At 36.9% G+C, this 19,783-nt stretch overlaps 1 protein-coding gene across 11 annotated transcripts; it reads left to right on the top strand.

The window, feature by feature from the left end:
* Positions 1-503: 503 nt before the first annotated feature.
* On the top strand, positions 504-19,668 carry LOC143751604 (G2/M phase-specific E3 ubiquitin-protein ligase). Of its 11 annotated transcripts, XM_077244193.1 has the most exons (26): positions 504-594; positions 1,394-1,517; positions 3,038-3,143; positions 3,445-3,519; positions 5,645-5,714; positions 6,014-6,088; positions 6,654-6,739; positions 6,855-7,028; positions 7,289-7,388; positions 8,027-8,241; positions 8,320-8,441; positions 9,392-9,548; positions 9,645-9,764; positions 11,414-11,667; positions 12,266-12,376; positions 12,682-12,792; positions 12,875-12,943; positions 13,028-13,075; positions 13,150-13,275; positions 13,406-13,576; positions 14,823-15,217; positions 15,461-15,771; positions 16,911-17,089; positions 17,535-17,707; positions 18,037-18,251; positions 18,844-19,668. In XM_077244193.1, exons 12-26 carry the CDS (start codon positions 9,398-9,400, stop codon positions 19,080-19,082), a joined length of 2,673 nt encoding a protein of 890 aa, XP_077100308.1. In that variant the 5' UTR covers positions 504-594; positions 1,394-1,517; positions 3,038-3,143; positions 3,445-3,519; positions 5,645-5,714; positions 6,014-6,088; positions 6,654-6,739; positions 6,855-7,028; positions 7,289-7,388; positions 8,027-8,241; positions 8,320-8,441; positions 9,392-9,397; the 3' UTR covers positions 19,083-19,668. The 11 variants fall into 11 exon arrangements, with proteins under 11 accessions (XP_077100308.1, XP_077100310.1, XP_077100305.1 ...); XM_077244195.1 differs by lacking the exon at positions 3,038-3,143 and having other exon boundaries at positions 8,098-8,241; XM_077244190.1 differs by lacking the exon at positions 3,038-3,143.
* Positions 19,669-19,783: the final 115 nt, after the last annotated feature.

The following is a 19,783-nucleotide window of genomic DNA, read 5'->3' as shown; positions in this document are numbered from 1 at the left end:
AACGCAGCAATGCAGGTATGATGCGTAATGGAGATTACAAAGCACTCTTCTTTTGGTCAGAACCAAGGAGAGCGATCGCGTATAGGTCCGTCCTGACTCCATATATATGCACCGAAACTTTTTAACATTGCAACAAAATATTTAAAGAGCATTAAGCTATTAAGCTATTTATATTATGTATAGCCTACGTATATTAGTCAGTAATTTTTATTAGGTTAAACAGTGATTGGATAACGTTTTTAATTTAAGGCCCACCCACAATTGGTCTGGCCCATCCAAACCTGGAATCCTGGCGCCGTGCCTGGTTTGACTAACTCAGGAGGGTCCAAAATTAATTATATTATTCTAAAAGAATAAAGAAAAAAGAAATGAGAGAGAGGTGCGAAAGATCACGACCAATTTGGTTGAGACGTTCGATGTCCAATAATAATAATACATTGAACAACAAAAATTTCGTAGCCTACTCGTCAACTCCATATATGGGTCAAATTCAGGAAATCGACTCTTTTGAACTAGGCTACTGCGCAGTGCGCATGTGCTGTCAAAGATCCTCAGCACACGCGTGGAAGACGTCTGTCCCAGTGGGAAAATTAGGTACGTGGCTAATCTGATTAATTGTTATTAATATGGTCAGTCAAATATATATTTTATATCAAATAAAGTTAATGAATAAAGTTCTAACCTGATTAAGGTTGCAACGAATAGGCTAGGCTATTTCTTTTGTTTAATCATGGCGTTTGCGTTAACGGTTGATTTTGTGGTTTGTTGTCTTAAGTTCTAACAAACTGGTCTTTAAATTGAAAAGAGTAATAACTGACGACACACTTGCTGTAAAATATTAAGAATAAATTACTGTAAACGTGCATTATCTAGAATTCAACGGTTCTCACCACTTGCTGCGTTTTACCTAATGAATGCCCGAATCATGTCGAAACAAATGTTTCCATATCTAACGCTCATGTAATACAACATTTTACACCGTTTAATCAGCACATGGCATATATATATATATATATATGTAAGCAATTTGGTAGGAGAGGCTGTGCAGTATTGTGAATAAGTAAGTTAACGGTTGAAGGGCGTTAGGCACGACGCGAACATACCTATTAAGAGTGATCCTATATTTGTTTTCATTATCCCCCGCTTTTGTCCCCTTCCGCACCAGTTCAGTTGTTTGGCTACAGGACCAAAGACCTTGGAACAGATTCTCCATACTGTTTTTTTCAGTGTATGTCCTCCACTGATGGATAATCTGTTCACCTTAAAAAAATAAAGATAATATTGGAAACAAACAAAACACAAATAATGTACTGGACACAATTTTCTTCATTACAATTGTTAAACCTACAAATGTCAACGATTCTTACCATCTTTTTCATCATCCCTCTTTCAGATAATCGTCTTTCCAGATTATCTAGATCTTCCATGGATGTGAGAGGAAAGACATCATCCTCACTGTCCTGCACCAGCACTGGAACATTGGAACGGCCTGCAAGGGACTGGACTACTGAAGTCAGGTGATTCATCTTCATGTCCAATTCATGCAGTGTCTCCAGAATCACCCTCTCAACAGCTGCAATACAGTAGGTTTATCTGGGCGAGTATCTTTATTAAACTTAAAAATTTACATTTTACAAATTTAGAACTTCAATTTAACGTACGTGTACATTGATCAGAGATGCAACTCCATCGACTCACACCAGAAGCACCTGCAAGAACAAAAAGTTCTTAAAGGGATACTCCACTTTTTTTGGAAATAGACTTATTTTACAACTCCCCCAGAGTTTTTGAATCCATTCAGCCGATCTCCGGTTCTGGCAGTACCACTTTTAGCATAGCTTAACATACATCATTGAAGTGCACAAGACCATTAGCATTTCTCCCAAAAAAATTACCAAAGTGTTTCAATATTTTTCCTATTTAAAACTTGAGTCTTCTGTAGTTACATCGTGCACTAAGACAGACGGAAAATGTAAAGTTGCAATTTTCTAGGCTGATATGGCTAGGAACTATACTCTCATTCCTGAGTAATAATCAAGACACTTTACTGCCGTACCATGAGTGCAGCAGGCGTAATGACTACACAAACTTAGTCCCGGTCACGTTGGAAGCTGGGCACTATTTTCAGGCGCTGCGGCATATCATTACGCCTGCTGCACTCATGGTACGGCAGTAAAGTGTCTTGATTATTACTCAGGAATGAGAGTATAGTTCCTAGCCATATCAGCCTAGAAAATCACAACTTTACATTTTCCGTCGGTCTAAATGCACGATGTAACCACAGAAGAGTCAAGTTCTAAATAGGAAAAATATTGTAACACTTTGGTCATTTTGTTTTGAGAAATGCTAATGGTCTTGTGCACTTCAATGATGTATGCTAAGCTATGCTAAAACTGGTACTGCCAGAACCGGAGATCGGCTGAATGGATTCAAAACCGGTAAAACTCAACAGTTTAACTCTGGGGGAGTTGTAAAAGCCTTTTTCCAAAAAAAGTAGAGTATCCCTTTAACAGCGTTCCTACACATTTTCAAAATTCCATACTTTTCCAGACCAGATTTCCGAACCCCTCTGTAGATTTTGAGATCATATTTTAAATGTTCTATGCATTTCCGAATATTCCCTTTGACATGTGTAATGCAGCTTTTTGCAAAGTTATAAAGATGACAATTCCAATTCCAATCATACCAGTCTACCTCTTTATTTAACTGACTTAAACAAATTAGGACCTGCTTGAAGAAAATAACTAGATGACAAACTTTTAAGACTAATCTAAACAGTTAATGTAGCCAGCCACAGATAATTAAAATGTAATCTCAAAAAGTTACATTACATGAGTCTTTGTAATGTATGTAAATGAGATGAGTCTTTTTTTTTTTCTTTAAAAAACAAATAACTTACTCTGTGTTCTTGCTTGGTGGGTACTTGCGGGTCTCAGTTCAGAGATTGTGTCCTCTGATGGATTATATAGAACATTTTACATTTCCTTGTGTTAGACTGTTATTCATGGGCAGTGTATGTGTTTCCTGCATGTGCTAGCTAGCGAATGGTTTGTTACCTTGAATGTTGGGTGAGTGTTCACCCCAAGCATCTTGGTGCTCGTCTGTCTGGGACAAGCTCACTGGAGCTGAGAAAGGTGAAGTTGGTAAGTTGCATTTGCTACCATGACAGTGCATGAAGCTGGTATACAAGGATTTCCAATACCTCAATAATGACTGAAATTGGCTTTTTTTTTAAATATATATATATATATATATATATATTTACTCTGCATTCTTCCCTGATGTGTAGAGGGTCTTGGGTGTTGATAGGGTCTCTGGAATGTGTTCTCTAATTATGCAGAAAAAAAAGTCAAATTGCTTTGTGTTAGACTGTGACACGTTGCAATGAATGTGTTTTTGATTTCTTCCATATACCAATTAATGCTGTTTTACCTTGAATGGCAGGTGGGTGTTCATGCCAATCATCTTGGGGCTCGTCTGCCTGGGACAAGCTCACTGGAGCTGAGAAAGGTGAAGTTGGTAAGTTGCATTTGCTACCATGACAGTGCATGAAGCTGGTATACAAGGATTTCCAATACCTCAGTAATGACTGAATTTGGCTTTTTTTTAAATATATATATATTTACTCTGCTTTCTTCCCTGATGTGTAGAGGGTCTTGGGTGTTGATAGGGTCTCTGGAATGTGTTCTCTAATTATGCAGAAAAAAAGTCAAATTGCTTTGTGTTAGACTGTGACTCGTTGCAATGAATGCGTTTTTGATTTCCTCCATATACCAATTAACCCGTTTAATCCCACCGGTTTTGTGTCCAATTGTGCCCGCAACTTTTTTCTCATTTCTGGAAGCTCTAAAAATGTTATTGACTTTGGGCAAGAAATTCATCTTTTAAATGACAACATAGATTGTCTTGATTAAAATCAATTAATGTCATGTGACTAGTGTGAAAGGTCACATGACCAGATCAGTTCACTTCCTGCTTGCACATCTAGAAGAAGATTTCTTCCTCAGACTACTACAAAAAGTAGTATATAAAACATGTTAATTTACAGATAGAACTATTATATTTTGTACATATATTCTTTAAAGGGTCTACTACTGATATATTTTGAGAATTATACTCCTGCATAAATATTTTGCTCATAAGACTTGCAAATTTGTTTACGGTCCCAAATTGTGACCGGTAGTACAACAGGATAACAGTGCTTCAATTGAAAACGCAGGTATTGGCTGGCATTGGCAGGTATTGGCAATCCTACACTGAATATACCACATCTGTGAGGAGGATGGATGATCTTGGCACAGGAGAAGTGCTCACTAACACAGATTTAGACAGATTTGTGAACAATATTTGAGAGAAATAGGCCTTTTGTGTACATAGAAATGGTCTTAGATCTTTGAGTTCAGCTCATGAAAAATGGGGGCAAAAACAAAAGTGTTGCATTTATAATTTTGTTCAGTGTAGTTATGAGTATCCCAGAAACGTTCAATGTGTTGGACCTTCTAGACGTGCATGACCCCCTTCCCCCCACCCCCACCCCCAATTGAAAGTGACTGTGATAGTGATGGCTCAGATAGGGAGTACCAGGTTGAAACGGCCCATTTGACATAGACATGGTCTAGCCCATAGGGGTCTAGCCGAACAAGCAGAAGTTCCTCCAGGGTGTAACTTTGTACATGACAACCTTTTCACCCACTAAGCCTTCTTCACGAAATGACAAAACGAGATATTGGATGATTTGTAATGAATTGTCTCAATAGGTCTAATTGAAGAATTTGAATGAATTCTGACTATGTTGTTTCCCACCGGTCACTATTGTGACGAGTATAAAACCTAATATTTCACTAACTTAACCAACATAAAATCAAAAAAGGCATATTGTTTGAGTGTTAGGGAGGTCTAAGGAGTAAAATGCATGTACTCAAGTTGCAAGAAGAAATTTGGGATTAAATGGGTTAATGCTGTTTTACCTTGAATGGCAGGTGGGTGTTCACGCCAAGCATCCTGTTGGTGCTCTGCGTGAGAGAAGCTCACTCTTAGATCTTGACATTAGGTACTCGTTCTACTGCTGCTATGTGTGAGACAAGACTCATAACTTACGTGGTGTTCTTCCTTGCTTGGAATTTGAAGGTCTCAGGACAGAAAATGCATTCTCTAATGGATTATACAGAAAATGTTGAATTAGTGTGACGTTGTCTTTTATGTGCAGTGATTGTAGGGATGGACAATATATTATATTTTTAAGATATAACGGTAAAAGTATTCTCAAGATATGAATTAGTCTTCCAGCAATAATAATGATAAAGCCTCTGAAGTATTTCTGTTTTAGTCCCATTCACAGCTCACATGCAGCGCAATAACTTATCTCTTCCTTCTAGTTAATTTATAACATCAAAAAAACATGAACGAATATGAGGAGTGTTGTTTTAACTGTGGAAAGATGTCAGTACACTCTGTTTTTCAAGTTCAAATCCTCCAATGTAAATCTACTAACTCTTCAGACTGCTTTGTCTGACAAAAATGGTGGATTAGGCGTATTTTGATTGGTCAGATCGCCTGTCAATAGAACTCCATTCGAAGGGTCAATTGTAATAAATATTCTTTGTTTTATTAATGTTTTTTTTTTTTACCTTGAATGTTGGGTGAGTGTTCACCCCAAGCATCTTTGGGCTCGTCTGTCTGGGACAAGCTCACTGGAGCTGAGAAAGGTGAAGTTGGTAAGTTGCATTTGCTACCATGACAGTGCATGAAGCTGGTACACAAGGATTTCCAATACCTCAATAATGACTGAAATTGGCTTTTTAAAAAAAAAAAAAATATATATATATATATATTTACTCTGCATTCTTCCCTGATGTGTAGAGGGTCTTGGGTGTTGATAGGGTCTCTGAAATGTGTTCTCTAATTATGCAGAAAAAAAGTCAAATTACTTTGTGTTAGACTGTGACTCATTGCAATGAATGTGTTTTTGATTTCCTCCATATACCAATTAATGCTGTTTTACCTTGAATGGCAGGTGGGTGTTCATGCAAAGGCTCGTCTGCCTGGGACAAGCTCACTGGTACATCTGGAGCTGAGAATGGAGATATTGGTAAATTTTGTATGTAATTAAAATATTTTCATGACAAAAATAACAGTTTTAAAAATGTAAACTCACAATTGCTGAACTTTCTATTTGGTGTGAGCAGGGGTCTTACAACAGGACCTGAAAAAAAATAAAAGCACTCAGCAGTTACATATACATCTAGCAACCATTTAACTAGTTTAATTGTTTTTCTACCTTTTGTCTTGATGTTTCCTTTTGGTGTAGGTGGGGCTTTTGGTGTAGGTGGGGCTTTTGGTGCACGTGGGGCTTTTTCTCTGTTAATAATTTTCTTTTTTTGGGGGGGGGTATCATGAGGCTCATCATCTGATGTATATATTTTCCTTCTAAAAGCAAAATCATGGTTGTAGATTAATTTACAAAGCAGGAATAGATTAGTGATAACACTGCCCTGTTTGTCAACTAAAAGAAAAAGAAAAAAGTACCCCCAAAAAAGAATTACAATGTAATTTCCTTTCCCAAACGTTGCTCCTAGCCATTACATTACATTTGCGTGTATCTATTCTTAAAGTAAAATATGCTTTGACAACTTACTTGTGAATTCTTTTTCCAGGCATTTCCGTTTCTGAGATGTCAGAAGTGTAGCATGCCTTTTTCCATTTCTTTGTGATGTTGTCAAAAGATGCTGAAAGAAATGATGTACGTGTATTCATGCAATTATTAAGCCATGGGATGTCATGTATTAGTGATTTTACCATCTTTTTGATAATGCTCATTTACAGTCTAGTTTAACCTGCTTACCTGATTCGTGCAGAATTCTGACTTGATGTTTGCTCCACCCTTTGTCTGGCTGTGGTGCCTCCATAATCCTCACACTCTTCAGCAACCGGTCCAAGTCTTTGAATGGAGGCCACCAGGAGTGGCCATCTGAGTACCAGGACTTAGCTATAGGTCCAGTTGTCCCTTCTTCCACAAATTCCACTATCAGGTACATGTTTCTTTTTTTATTTTCTTACTGCGGCAACCTGCTTTAAACCATGATGTTTAAAGACACTTCTTAAATTTCAGTTGTTCATTTGCATGAACATTTTCAATTCAAAATATTCATGATTCAAATGTACAAAAATATATGTTAAAAAAGCAATTAAATGTGTATAAAATAAATTATAATTGTGTGTGTAAAAGAGGCACTGAAACGAAACAGCGGTCATGCGGAACTAAGAAAGCTTTCCCCTCAATTTTCTCAAGCTTGCAGAAATTGGTTGTCCTTGAGAGGTCATCAACTAGATGAATGCCAAGTGCCGAAGATGGAAGGGGATAGTCAAAAAAAGGTTCATGATTGTTGAAGGTACTGTAGGCTACATGAATTTCATCCCTTACTGAAATTATGTTTTGCAGCTTTGACACTTTACCCTCAATGTAAACAAAACTGTTAGCCTGGTCCAGTTTTAGAGTGTAAGAGCATGTTTTTAATTCTCTGTACTGTGAAGCTCCCTGAAAACATTCAGGTAGAGGGCCAGCTGTATGTGGTTTTCTGAGCATCTTTGGGGTGTTTTTCTTTTTATCTTTGCTGCAGCTTTGCATCTCGGAGAACCTTCTTAAAATTTGACTTAACGGACATGTAGGTTTCCGCAGGAGTCTCTTCAGCTTGTGCAGATAATTCTCGAATTTGAAAGCGCTGAAGTTGTCAAGTACGCCATGGTGTTTTGCATCTTCTGCAAGATGTACAAGAGAGTGGACGTTGTAGGACAGGAATTTGGGGCCATATAGCTGTCCAAAGTGTGTGACAAAAAGTCTCAGGATATCATTGGCATAGTCAATGTGATCTCCAATCAGGCTGTTATTGCTCAGGATGAAAATTCCCACAAAAAACAACAGGAAGTTTTTGTACACCTCTGTGTCAAGGAGATCTTTTAGCACAACAGGGCCTGTGTACAATAAAAACTGTCTGAACTCGGTTGCCTTCCATCGATCTATTTCCCTCAGTGCCCTTGGTTTGCGTGCAAATTCCATGGGAACATTTTTTTGGACACCAACCAGCCTTTCTGTCAGCACAGTGACTTGGAATCCTGACAGTCTGCAAGTGAGAGGACCCAGCCGAAGCCACAAGAGGAGAAGCCTTCTCATGACTCCAAGACACACAAGGTGCATATAATCTAGGGGGAATCCAAAGACCATGTCCAGGGAGGTTTCTTCCAGAGGTGAGGTGCCATGGTGGTGATCTGAATCAGTTTTATTTCGGAAACTCTCATTATTTCTAAGAGGCATGTCATTTCTAGGGAAGGTCATCCTGTTCTCCATGTACATGCCATCTTGAATGCACTTTTCGCACCCATGGTAGCCTGTATGTCCTTTCACCTGTTTCAGAAAAGCCCGTGCAGGTGCGTCACAAACCATTGAGGTAAGCTTTAGTGTTAAATTGACTCCCTCAAATTCAAAACCATTGCCTAATTCTTTTATTTCACAGATGAAGTCTCTGAGATACTCATCCAGTGAGCTAGGCTTACTATCACCACAAAATATGTATAATGTATAATTTTCTCTTATCTTTAAATATAAAAATGTGGCATATTGCTGCAAAGGTATGTGCTGGTGTAGGCAGTGAAGAATTCCACTTTGCAATGTACGTTACAGTAGCAGCTATGATCTGTTCTGTAGAGTGACCATTACGGGTCATTTCTACGTCTAAAATATCCAGGTTTTGTTTTCCTGTTGCTTACTTTAATGTCATAAGCTGATCGGTCTGTGCAGACATGATTCAAGACAGAAGCAAGTATGAAAACAGAAAAACAAAATCTTGATATTTTAGGCAATATTGAATTCCTGGCCAAGATGCGTTTGAGGAAACGTATGTTTACCGTATGTTTTTTTTTCTAAAAGTTTTAAGCCAGTTATAAATTCTAATAGTTCTTGATTTGAATTAAAAATGTTTTTTTTTTAGAACAATGTGTATAAAGGACAAGATCCTTTTAACCAAACAGGAGTAATACAATTATTGAAAGGCTGAGTACATTTGTAGAAAATAATATAATATGATTTAGGAACAAGAGGAATCAGTGATTGTTTAATCTGTATTTATGACATCTCCCTCCAAGGAGACAAAACTGGAGTCATTTAATCTACTTTAAACACGTGTATATTTAGTAAAACAATTATTTGAATAATTTTAACACGGCTTCAGCTTTTGACAATTCTGTACATGCTCATCCACACAAATCTATGTAATATTTAAGTTTAATTTTAATTTGGTTCACTATCACATTGTTTTCTGTCTTGCAATTTATTACGTATTTTTTAATTTTCTGTTAACTTTTTTTTAACTTTTTCTACCAAATGCAATGTTTCTCTCAGCCTACCATGTCATCAGATCAAGAGATGCCGCCAGCGATCTTTGACAGAATTTTTAATAGCATCTCAAGAGCCAGACAGCAGCTCTCAGCTAACACTAATAACAACCTCCTTACTTCAACTAGACGCCTTTTCCGGCGTCAGGTCCAAGGACTTCACAGTAAGTCGGGCTTTGCTATGGTAGCCATTTGCATAATTAACAGTGATTTACCAATGTTTAAGATATTATTTAACTGTGTATTTTTGTGTATGCCAGGACCAGCGGGAAGGCAAGAAAATTCTGTCTGGCAAATACACCTTTTCCTCCTCTCTGGCCCAGATATTGAGATTTTACCATCTACAACAGAGCTTGAACGGGTTGCGAACATGGGATTGGGTAAATAAATACTTGATACATAAGGATTTCAGATGTAACACAGTGTTATTTGAATTGTAATTCCAAAATAAATTTCAAAACCATTTTGTAACGGAGGTTGTTCAAAACATTAGCTTATCCTGTTTATTCATAAAAAGAAATTACTGTCATGACAGATCATAAAAACAAGTATTTAGAACTATTGTTTTTTTAATTTTTTTTCTATAATTTAGCTTTTACACTCTAAGTCTTAATGCACAGATCATTTGATTTGACACACAGTATCAGATTGTTTTGTTTCATCCATTGCTATGGTCATCATAGTCACTTGGATTTAGCTGCACATTTCAATGAGTTTATTAAAGCAAAAACTTTTTATTTTGTAGTTAGTAGCATGAAAAACCTTAATACAACCTTAAAAAAGTGAGCAAAGATTGCTAGCATTATAATCATTGAAGCTGTTTATTACTTTAGGTCAATTGAGGTATGCAAAGTAGTGCACTTTCAAAAACTCATAATCAATGGAGCTCTCTTCACTGCAATGATTTACTAATTATACTTTCTTATTGTATTTTCTTGGTGGGCATAAACGTATTTTAAATACAGGAAAATAATCCTTTTAAAAACAGGAAATGTTACTTATTGTTAACCAAACTTAGTAGTGATCTGTATATTAAAGGGTTAGTTCACCCAAAAATGAAAATGATGTCATTAATGACTCACCCTCATGTTATCCCAAGCCCGTAAGACCTCCGTTCATCTTCGGAACACAGTTTAAGATATTTTAGATTTAGTCCGAGAGCTTTCCGTCCCTCCATTGAAAATGTATGAACGGTATACTGTCCTTGTCCAGAAAGGAAATAAAGACATCATCAAAGTAGTCCATGTGACATCAGTGGGTTAGTTAGAATGTTTTGAAGCATCGGAAATACATTTTGGTCCAAAAATAACAAAAACGACGACTTTATTCAGCATTGTATTGTCTTCCGGTTCTGTTGGGGATCCGCGTTCACGAGTCCGCTGATGTAAGACGCTGCTGACGTGTGTCTGGTGCGCTCGAGCTTCGTTTACAGTCTGAGGGAGACGCACCCTGGAAACAAAACAATCTTCACAAACATGATTAAGGATTTCGTAACAGAGGAAGACTTGCATTTTTTTGCCCAGCCATATTTATTTGAACCCGAATACACGGATGCACCAGATACACGTCAGCAGCGTCTTACGTCATCAGCGTCACTGCGGACTCGTGAACGCAGATCCCCAACAGAACCAGAAGACAATACAATGCTGAATAAAGTCGTCGTTTTTGTTATTTTTGGAACAAAATGTATTTCCGATGCTTCAAAACATTCTAACTAACCCACTGATGTCACATGGACTACTTTGATGATGTCTTTATTTCCTTTCTGGACAAGGACAGTATACCGTTCATACATTTTCAATGGAGGGACAGAAAGCTCTCGGACTAAATCTAAAATATCTTAAACTGTGTTCTGAAGATGAACGGAGGTCTTACGGGCTTGGAGCGACATGAGGGTGAGTCATTAATGACATCATTTTCATTTTTGGGTGAACTAACCCTTTAAACCTGATCTATTACATACAGTATATGATTAGCTGATGAGCTGTTGTTTATTTTATGTTGCTTATGTGTATTTTCAATTTTGTAGGTAGACCACTGCATGAAACAACAGGGAGAGGAATCCAACGATCAAAAATTCAATTAAATTGGACTCTGTCTGAATTAAACAATTTTGTCTGCCAATGCTACCCAACTGTGAATTTAAACTTAATAGGTTTTTATTTGGCAAGAGCAGGAAAAGGACGGAAGATAGAAAAAGTGCATGCAAATAGTGTGAAAGACCTAAAAAAAGCAATTGGAAAGAGCAGGCTCTATATAGTCCCAAGAGCTGAAGTTTCACAGGTATGACTTCACTACATGTTAAACAAAGTCCAAGGGCCCTATTTACTTTTGCTCCAGCACAACCCTCCTTTGTCATAACCAAACTTTATGATGTGATTCACTAATGTTCGTCAATGTACTAGTATTTCTCAGAACTTTACACTTCCATCAGTGCATTGTGTTCTCATGCTAATTTGTCCTGTTTAGTAAATCTGGCCCTAAATGTTTAAATGAACGAGACATTTCTTTAAGACATGTTCAGTTGAATTGGCCTTTAATTTAACTTAAATACAAATTATACGTTTCTGCACAGTGCACAATAAGGCCCGGTTTCACAGACAGGCCTTAGCTTAAGCCAATAGGCCTTAGTTAAAATTATGTGCAAGAAAATGTTACATGTGTGCATATTGTGACAGAACAATGGAGCTGACATATTTTAACATCTGTCAGAGCAAGATATTTTCAGTTGAGACAGTTCAAACATGCATTTTAGTCATTTAGCCTTAAGCCTTGTCTGTGAAACCAGGGGTTAATGTTAGGTGACAGTTCAAGTAACTTCTTTACTCTGCAGTAACTCTTAAAAAATTCTTTGTCATTGTATTTTTTTGTCTTCTCTTAGGTAATGACACCATCCGCAGCCATTCCCCAGAACTCACAACAATCATCCAGCACTACAGCACTTGATGAAACCTCCTTCAGTGCTGAGACTACAGAATCTGTAAATCTGTGTGTGAGTGAAGTTATTTAATGTAATTTTATGTAAATCACCCACAGAACTGTATAATCCATCAGTGCATTAATGGGATTGTGTTTTTATGCTAATTTGTCCTGTTTAGTAAATCTGGCCCTAGATGTACAAATGAACGAGCCATTTCTTTAAGACATGTTCAGTTGAATTGGCCTTTCATTTAGCCTTAATATAAATATGTTTATGCACAGTGCACATTTAATGTTAGGTGACAGTTCAAGTAACTTCTTTACTGTGCAGTGGCTCTAACAAATTCTTTGTCATTATATTTTTTTGTCTTCTCTTAGGTAATGGCACCATCCGCAGCCATTCCCCAGAACTCACAACAATCATCCAGCACTACAGCACTTGATGAAACCTCCTTCAGTGCTGAGACTACAGAATCTGTAAATCTCTGTGTGAGTGAAGTTATTTTTGATGTTGTCAATGGTTGTAAATATGACTGATTTGTGACTCATAGTTGTACTTTATTTCCTTCAGGAGTGGCGAGCTGTACGTTCCCAGCAAGATGAAGAATATAATGCTTCTTTGTTGGCAGATATAGAAAAGGTAATTTTTGACTATTCGCAGTTTGCTTGCCAAGGTTCAATTTTGTTTAAAACAAAAATGCGTGTTACATATATGGTATTGCAGGACAGAAGGAGGCGCTGCTACGAGGATCTGGAAGAAAAGCGCAAAAAGGTTAGTGCTGCCACTAAATATTTTATTGTTTAATTTTCTTTATATATATATGTATACATTTACAAATTTTTTAGGCCATTGAGGAAAGACGCCAGCGAATGGCAGCCCGTGTTGAACCTCTAGATGGAGAATATCTGAAAGCCAAATATCCAAATGGAGATGTGAATAAGAGGAAGTTCATCATGTCTGATCCAATTCAAGTAAGACGTTCATTTTGAAGAAGGATTAAGGTTTTTTTTCATAGATGTTTTATTTAGTTATTTTTCCTCATTTCTGGAGGAAATTTCTTTATTTTATTAATATTTGCCATCATGGGCTCTTTGTTTTTAGGTCTTGTTTGATTTTATTGGAAAAGATGAAATGGCCAGTGAGGTGTTCAGAATCCAAGAAGCTACTTCTTCAAATGCTATAGAGAGCACTTCTACTGGGTCAATTTCAGATCATGGAATCAAACCATTCTGTACATTGTATGTCCTTTGGACATCACCTTTTGATAATCTGGTAAGTTACTACCACAGTATGACTTGAGCAAGTTTTTGATTTTGATTTGGCCATATGCATTACCTTTTATTGATAAATTATCATCATTTTTGGCCTGATTGTCCCTGTTAAATTTGATCTTAAGGCTTGTTAAGAATCCCTGCGTCCCAGTTTGCCTACTTATTCCATGCCCTAAAAGTATGTGCTCTTTTTGTGAAGAAAAAGTACATACTTTTGAGTGTTTGAGACAAGAGTAGCCAAGCTTTGGGACATACTATCCAGTCATAAAACTGTGTCTTTAACGGACACCATAAACTGGCCTGTCAATCATCTTTTCACAGTTAATATCCTCCACATTTAATTTAATTTAATTTGCTACTAGCCTGAGAGAAAATAAGTAGTATGTTGATCTGCAAATTATGGGTCTTGCATGTAAAGACATTTACATTTATGCATTTGGCAGACGCTTTTATCCAAAGCGACTTACATTGCATTCAAGGTTCACATTTTACATTTTGTCAGTTCTTGCTTTCCCTGGGAATCGAACCCATGAGCGTTGCTAGCGCCAACGCTCTACTGTTTGAGCTACAGGAAAGCCTGTAAAGACTCTAAAGTCTAAAGACTCTTCTAGAATTCATGCATAATGATGCATTTAAAACTTGATGACATAATGGATATTTTTAAAAGTTTACATTGTTAGTTAAGATGAAATATAACATGGATAACATTAAATAAACATTTTTATCATTTGACATTTAGATTATTAGTGACTACAAACCCCCTCTCCATCGGTCTCGCATGTTTGAAACCTCGCTATGTGTCCATCCACCTATTTTTATGTGCATTTTGCATGAAAACATGCACATAAACTAAGATGGAAACACATTTACCAAATAAAATCCAGTACATGACAGATTATAACTCATCATGCCCAAATGTATAGAGTCAGTATAGTTGTGTTCAGTCTGTGATTACAGTCTACATTAATGTCTGTGTGTAAGTGTTTGGAATCTTTTCCAGTGTAAGTATATAGTCTTCAAATGTGTTGAGTTCCTTCTTAGAATGATTCAGCTAGTCATAAAGTGTGCTTCAAGCTTAACTCAGAATAGAGCATACTCAGCATAGAGTAAAAGGTTGATTCTTGGGATTTAAGAATCAGATTGTCTAAATGAGAATTGATTAAATTTGAGAAATCAACAATTTTAACTCAACACTACTTATTAAATCACAGTTTTTTCATTATAGTTCTGTGTTCTTTTCATTTCAGGAAAAAGACTGTGACCCTGTAAATGTTGCCCAGCCTCCAGTGGATTCGCCCTTTGTTCAGTCTTCAGTGGCTCTATCCCCAGTCCAGTCTCCAGTGGCTCTATCCCCAGTCCAGTCTCCAGTCGCTCTATCCCCAGTCCAGTCTCCAGTCGCTCTATCCCCAGTCCAGTCTCCAGTCGCTCTATCCCCAGTCCAGTCTCTGCCCTCTGTACAGCCTTCTGTGGCTTTGTTCACAGCCCAGACTCCATTCATTAATTTTAATTTTGAAGACCAACCTAAAGAGCCAATTGTCATTGATATTGATGAAGAGACACCACTTAGTTCTCCATCTCCCCAGCAATCAGACATTGTAGATCTATCCCTAATAGATCAAGGGAGGTCTGTGGCCCTAGATGAGTACGTTCCTATATATGCTTATTTACTTACAGTTAAAAAAATACTTTTTATGCATTTGCAAATTAACATAAACACACACACACAAAGCCACCAACTCTTCATTTAAAAATAATGGGATGAGGTTGCTTTGTGACTGGAAGTCCCTGCATGTGTGAGCGGGGCTTTATGCAACTAGCAATATTCTAAAATATACCATAATGTTCAGCATTTGACTAAAAAAAATCCAATCTTTGTCTCTTGCAGGGTTGACCTACAGACCATTCTAAAAAAACTGCAAAGCACAATTGATGGAAACATTTGCCCAACAGCAAACCAAATAAATGTGTTCAGAGAAAACATACTACAGTGCAGCCTGCAAGCTGTCAAGCGGCGACGATTCAACCCACAAGCAAAATTAGATGTAGTGTTTGTTGATGCTGAGGAAAATGGGGAAGGGGCAATAGATGAAGGCGGCCCTACTAGAGAATACTTGCGGTTGTTGATGCGGGCCATCCATCAATCAAATGTCTTTCAGGGCCATGAGAAAGACCTGAGTTTGGCTCTAGACACACAAGGTCAGTACTCCTGTTAAAACAGAAAGCTTTTGTGTCAGGTTATGTTGTAATGCTATTCAGCTATTCGGTATCCATGGAAAAAATTGCAATTTTTTTTCTCCCACCACTACTGGTCAGAATATGCTTTTTGGATTCCACCTTAACAGTCGAATAGTCTTTTGTGTTTGTAATTTTTTAAGGGTTCATAAACTGACAAATCAAATTTCCTAAGTTTCACATTGTACTATTAAAACATTCTGCTTGTTTCAGAAATAATATCTAACTTGGTAGTCCAGTAAAAGGTTTTATTGAATCCAGACTCGTAAACTGTTATAATGACAGTGCTACACTGTACTATATGTCTCATGCTATTTACACCTTGTTTGCGCTATTAGTTATGATAAAAGGATTTTGTGAGAACGCAGAAATCATGTTGCAATGATGAGATCACTGCATTCACTTGGATCAATGCTCAGTGCTCTTTCCTGCAACCTTTCAGGTGATGAGGGTAGATCTAAATATAATCCTATAATCTACACCTCACACTTTGTTAATCTATACAGCTGTTATAATAAAAATGTGTAAAGTATTCAAGTTACACATGTGTATATATAACTGTTTCATATGCAAAGATGTTTTTGTGGAAGCTGCCACAAAATAAAAAAGGTAACTGACTTTTTATCTAACAATTCTGACTTTTTCCTCACAATTGTGCAATATTTTTTTCTCAGAATTATGGGAAATATACTTGCAATTGTGATTCTAAAGCTTATAGAGTTGACAAAGTTTATATCTCACAGTCATGACTTTATAGTACACCATTTTGATTATATAACTTGCAGTTGTTAGTTCATATTATGCAATTCTAAGAAAAAAGAACTTGGACAAAGATGAGACCTACAAAGAGTCAAAAAGTTGAATCTGTTTAAAAAATTGTCTCAGTTTTCCTGTTACATTAGAAATGTAAGACTGTAGAATGTAAGGATGACAGTCCTGTTTTCACCTGCATTTAAAATTGTCCAATTATGAACAGATCTCCTATATTCTAATAACAAGAATTAAGCCAGGGGTGACTGAGGTGTAAAATATTAACTTTTAAAAGTATTTATAATGGTTCTGTAGGAATTTCTGACATCAATATTTCTTCTGTTTTACTTTAGCTTTGGAGAATAGGTTGTATGCATCAGTGGGGAAGATGATTGCTATGTGTGTCGTCCATGGAGGAGTTGGCCCACATTTCTTCTCCGAAAGGCTTTTTCAGCAGATCTGTGGTATGCCAACATCCTCTGCCTCAGTGGATGAGGTTGGAGATCATACATTGAGGGAGCAACTAATCAAGGTACGGAGATGTTTGAGAATTTAAATAATTGTTTAAAGGTGTTATATGATGCTATTATTAAAGATCATTATTTTGTGTATTTGGAAAATGTGTTGACATGCTTCAACGTTAAAAAACCACATTATTTTTCATATGCAGTGCATTATTTTAGCTCCTCTATGTGCATTGTGATTGACCAAACACCCACAAGTGTGTGTCAGAAATGTAATGCCCCTTACCCTAATTGTGAGCTATATCTTTCAAAGTACATATATAAACAGTTAATGGGTACATGTTGCTCAGCTCTGCTTGAGCAGGCATCAGTGTCATACAGAACACAGGACATCTAGAGCTGCTTTTCTATCATCAGGCCGAACGGTTCTCTTTGCTTAACAGTTTCATTCTGTGCCGATACAGATGGTTTTTCCTCACAATTGTAAAATAGCTTTTTTCGCAACTGTTTTAGATACAGGAAGCAACAACTGTTCAGGAGGCAAATTGTGCCATTGCAGAAGCAGCAGACAGCTTAAGTATCATTGGTGCCTTGAGATATACATCACACCTGACAGAAAGGAACTCTCTTGTCCAGTCAGCTGCAGAGTTCTTTGTGAATGGGAGACTGCGAGCTGCCTTGGACCAGTAAGTGATTTAAAGGGTTAGTCTGCCCAAAATATTGAAATTCTGTTGTTAATTATTCACCCGCATGGGTTTCCACACCCCAGGACTTAAGTTAACTTCCAGAACACAAATAAAGATACTACCATGCTAACATCTCCTGAGAGTTGTCATGATAGAACACCTTTTGTGTTGAAAACATACAGTATATGAAGGTCTTACGGGTAGACCGTCATAATTAATGACAGAATTTAATTTTTTTTGGGGTGAAGTAAAATTTTAAGCATTTCCTTTTTGACAACATAACTATCATCAGCTTGAAACTTCCATTGACTGCTATGTTTGTTATGCAGGTTTGCAGAAGGGTTGCAAACTCTCGGTTTGCTGGAAGAGATGCAGAAATATCCTGCACTTTTTTATGACATGTTCGTCAATGAGCAGAGGCCCCTTCAAGCAAAGGACCTCTGCAGTCTTTTTTATGTGAACTTTTCCCCACAAGGCAGCAACAGAAGGGCAAAGGAAAACCAGAACATATGCTACTGGAGGGACTGGTTGATCGATGTTGAAGGTATGACATGTTTTTATGTAATGTTAAAGGTATGCCATGTAAAAAAAAAAAAATTCAAAATGTTTAAAATTTCTACAGTATAATTGGTGAATACTTAAATCCATTTTCCAAATTGTGTTTGTGCCTTGTCCTGAATCACTACAATTACAGTAAATATTTATATTCAGAGTGTTTCATTATGAGCAGGACACATGCAATTAAATTAATAGCTAGAATGCTAACGCTATTTTATGTAGCTTTTAATTCTCTTGTAATGTGTCATTTGTATTTGTTTTATGCTATTGGTCCTCTATAAACAAAGAGTACTTAATAAAAACAGTAGCTTCGATTTGAAGAAAACAAGTGTTTGAAATGAAAAATTGTTATCTTATTTGTGGTGAATCTAACCATTATGCAGAACAAATACTTAGGATTGTATTTTTTTTTGTAATCAGACAAATATAGAAACCATGCAGCTAGATGTAGTCATAATTAGACAGACTGGATAATTCTGTTTATATTAAAATATCACTGTGAAATAACTGCATGTACCACAAATTTAGAATAGGTTAGTCTTTTGAGGTTTGTGATTTTCTGTACATATGTTTTGCAGAGGGAGAGACTGATGGAGTCACTCTTGAGATGATAATGGAGTTTGTCACTGGAGCCTCCACAGTGCCACCTCTGGGTTTCCCCCACCGCCCAGAAATAGAGTTCCTCCATCAAGACAGGAAAATCTTTCCAGAGGCCAATACTTGCCTCATTATACTACGACTGCCGATACACACAGAATATGAAATGTTCAAGACCTACATGACAGAGGGAATCATGCAGAGCCCATATTTTGGTTAATGGTTAAATCTAGAACTGCATCCATAATGGATGGGGTTTTGGTGCATTGTGGTGAGTTTGTATCTTGTTGCTAAAAGGAGTTAGCCCAAATATGGCTCAATCTTAAGTTTATCAAGCGACGAGAATACTTTTTGTGCGCAAAAAAACAAACAAAACAAACAAACAAAAAGTATTCTCGTCGCTTGATAAACTTAAGATTGAGCCACTGTAGTCACTTGGACTATTTTAACGATGTCTTTAACAACTTTTCGGGGCTGGCAAGTTTCAATCCCTTAGAAGCCTATGGAGGAGTGATCCAGCTCTCAGATTTAATCACAAATATCTTAATTTGTGTTCAGAAGATGAACGAAAGTTTTACGGGGTTGGAACAACATGACGGAGAGTAAATACTGACAGAATTTACATTTTGGGGTGAACTATCCCTTTAAGCTTTAATATTAGCCTACCTTTTTACACAAAGTAATTTTAGGCAGTTACAACTGAGTACAGCTTTTATAAATTTAAAGTTTCATTTAAGAAGCACCTTGAAGTCAAATATGTTTGAGATGTGCATCCATTGCAAAATAAAATGCATTGTTCTGCATTATGCATGTTCGTGTTTATTGTGGAAAAACAGTTACATTGCTAATTTTTAACTGTTTGTTCAGGTTCTCTCACTTGTACACCAGCTTTTCATAGAAAATCATTTTTTCAATGTCAGC

Source organism: Siphateles boraxobius, unplaced genomic scaffold (assembly GCF_051911475.1).
Source record: "Siphateles boraxobius isolate OS27281-9 unplaced genomic scaffold, OSU_SipBor_1 26, whole genome shotgun sequence".
Classification (NCBI taxonomy): Eukaryota; Metazoa; Chordata; class Actinopteri; order Cypriniformes; family Leuciscidae; genus Siphateles; species Siphateles boraxobius.
Note: the sequence above shows the minus strand (reverse complement) of the source record. Positions and strands in the feature narration are given on the sequence as shown.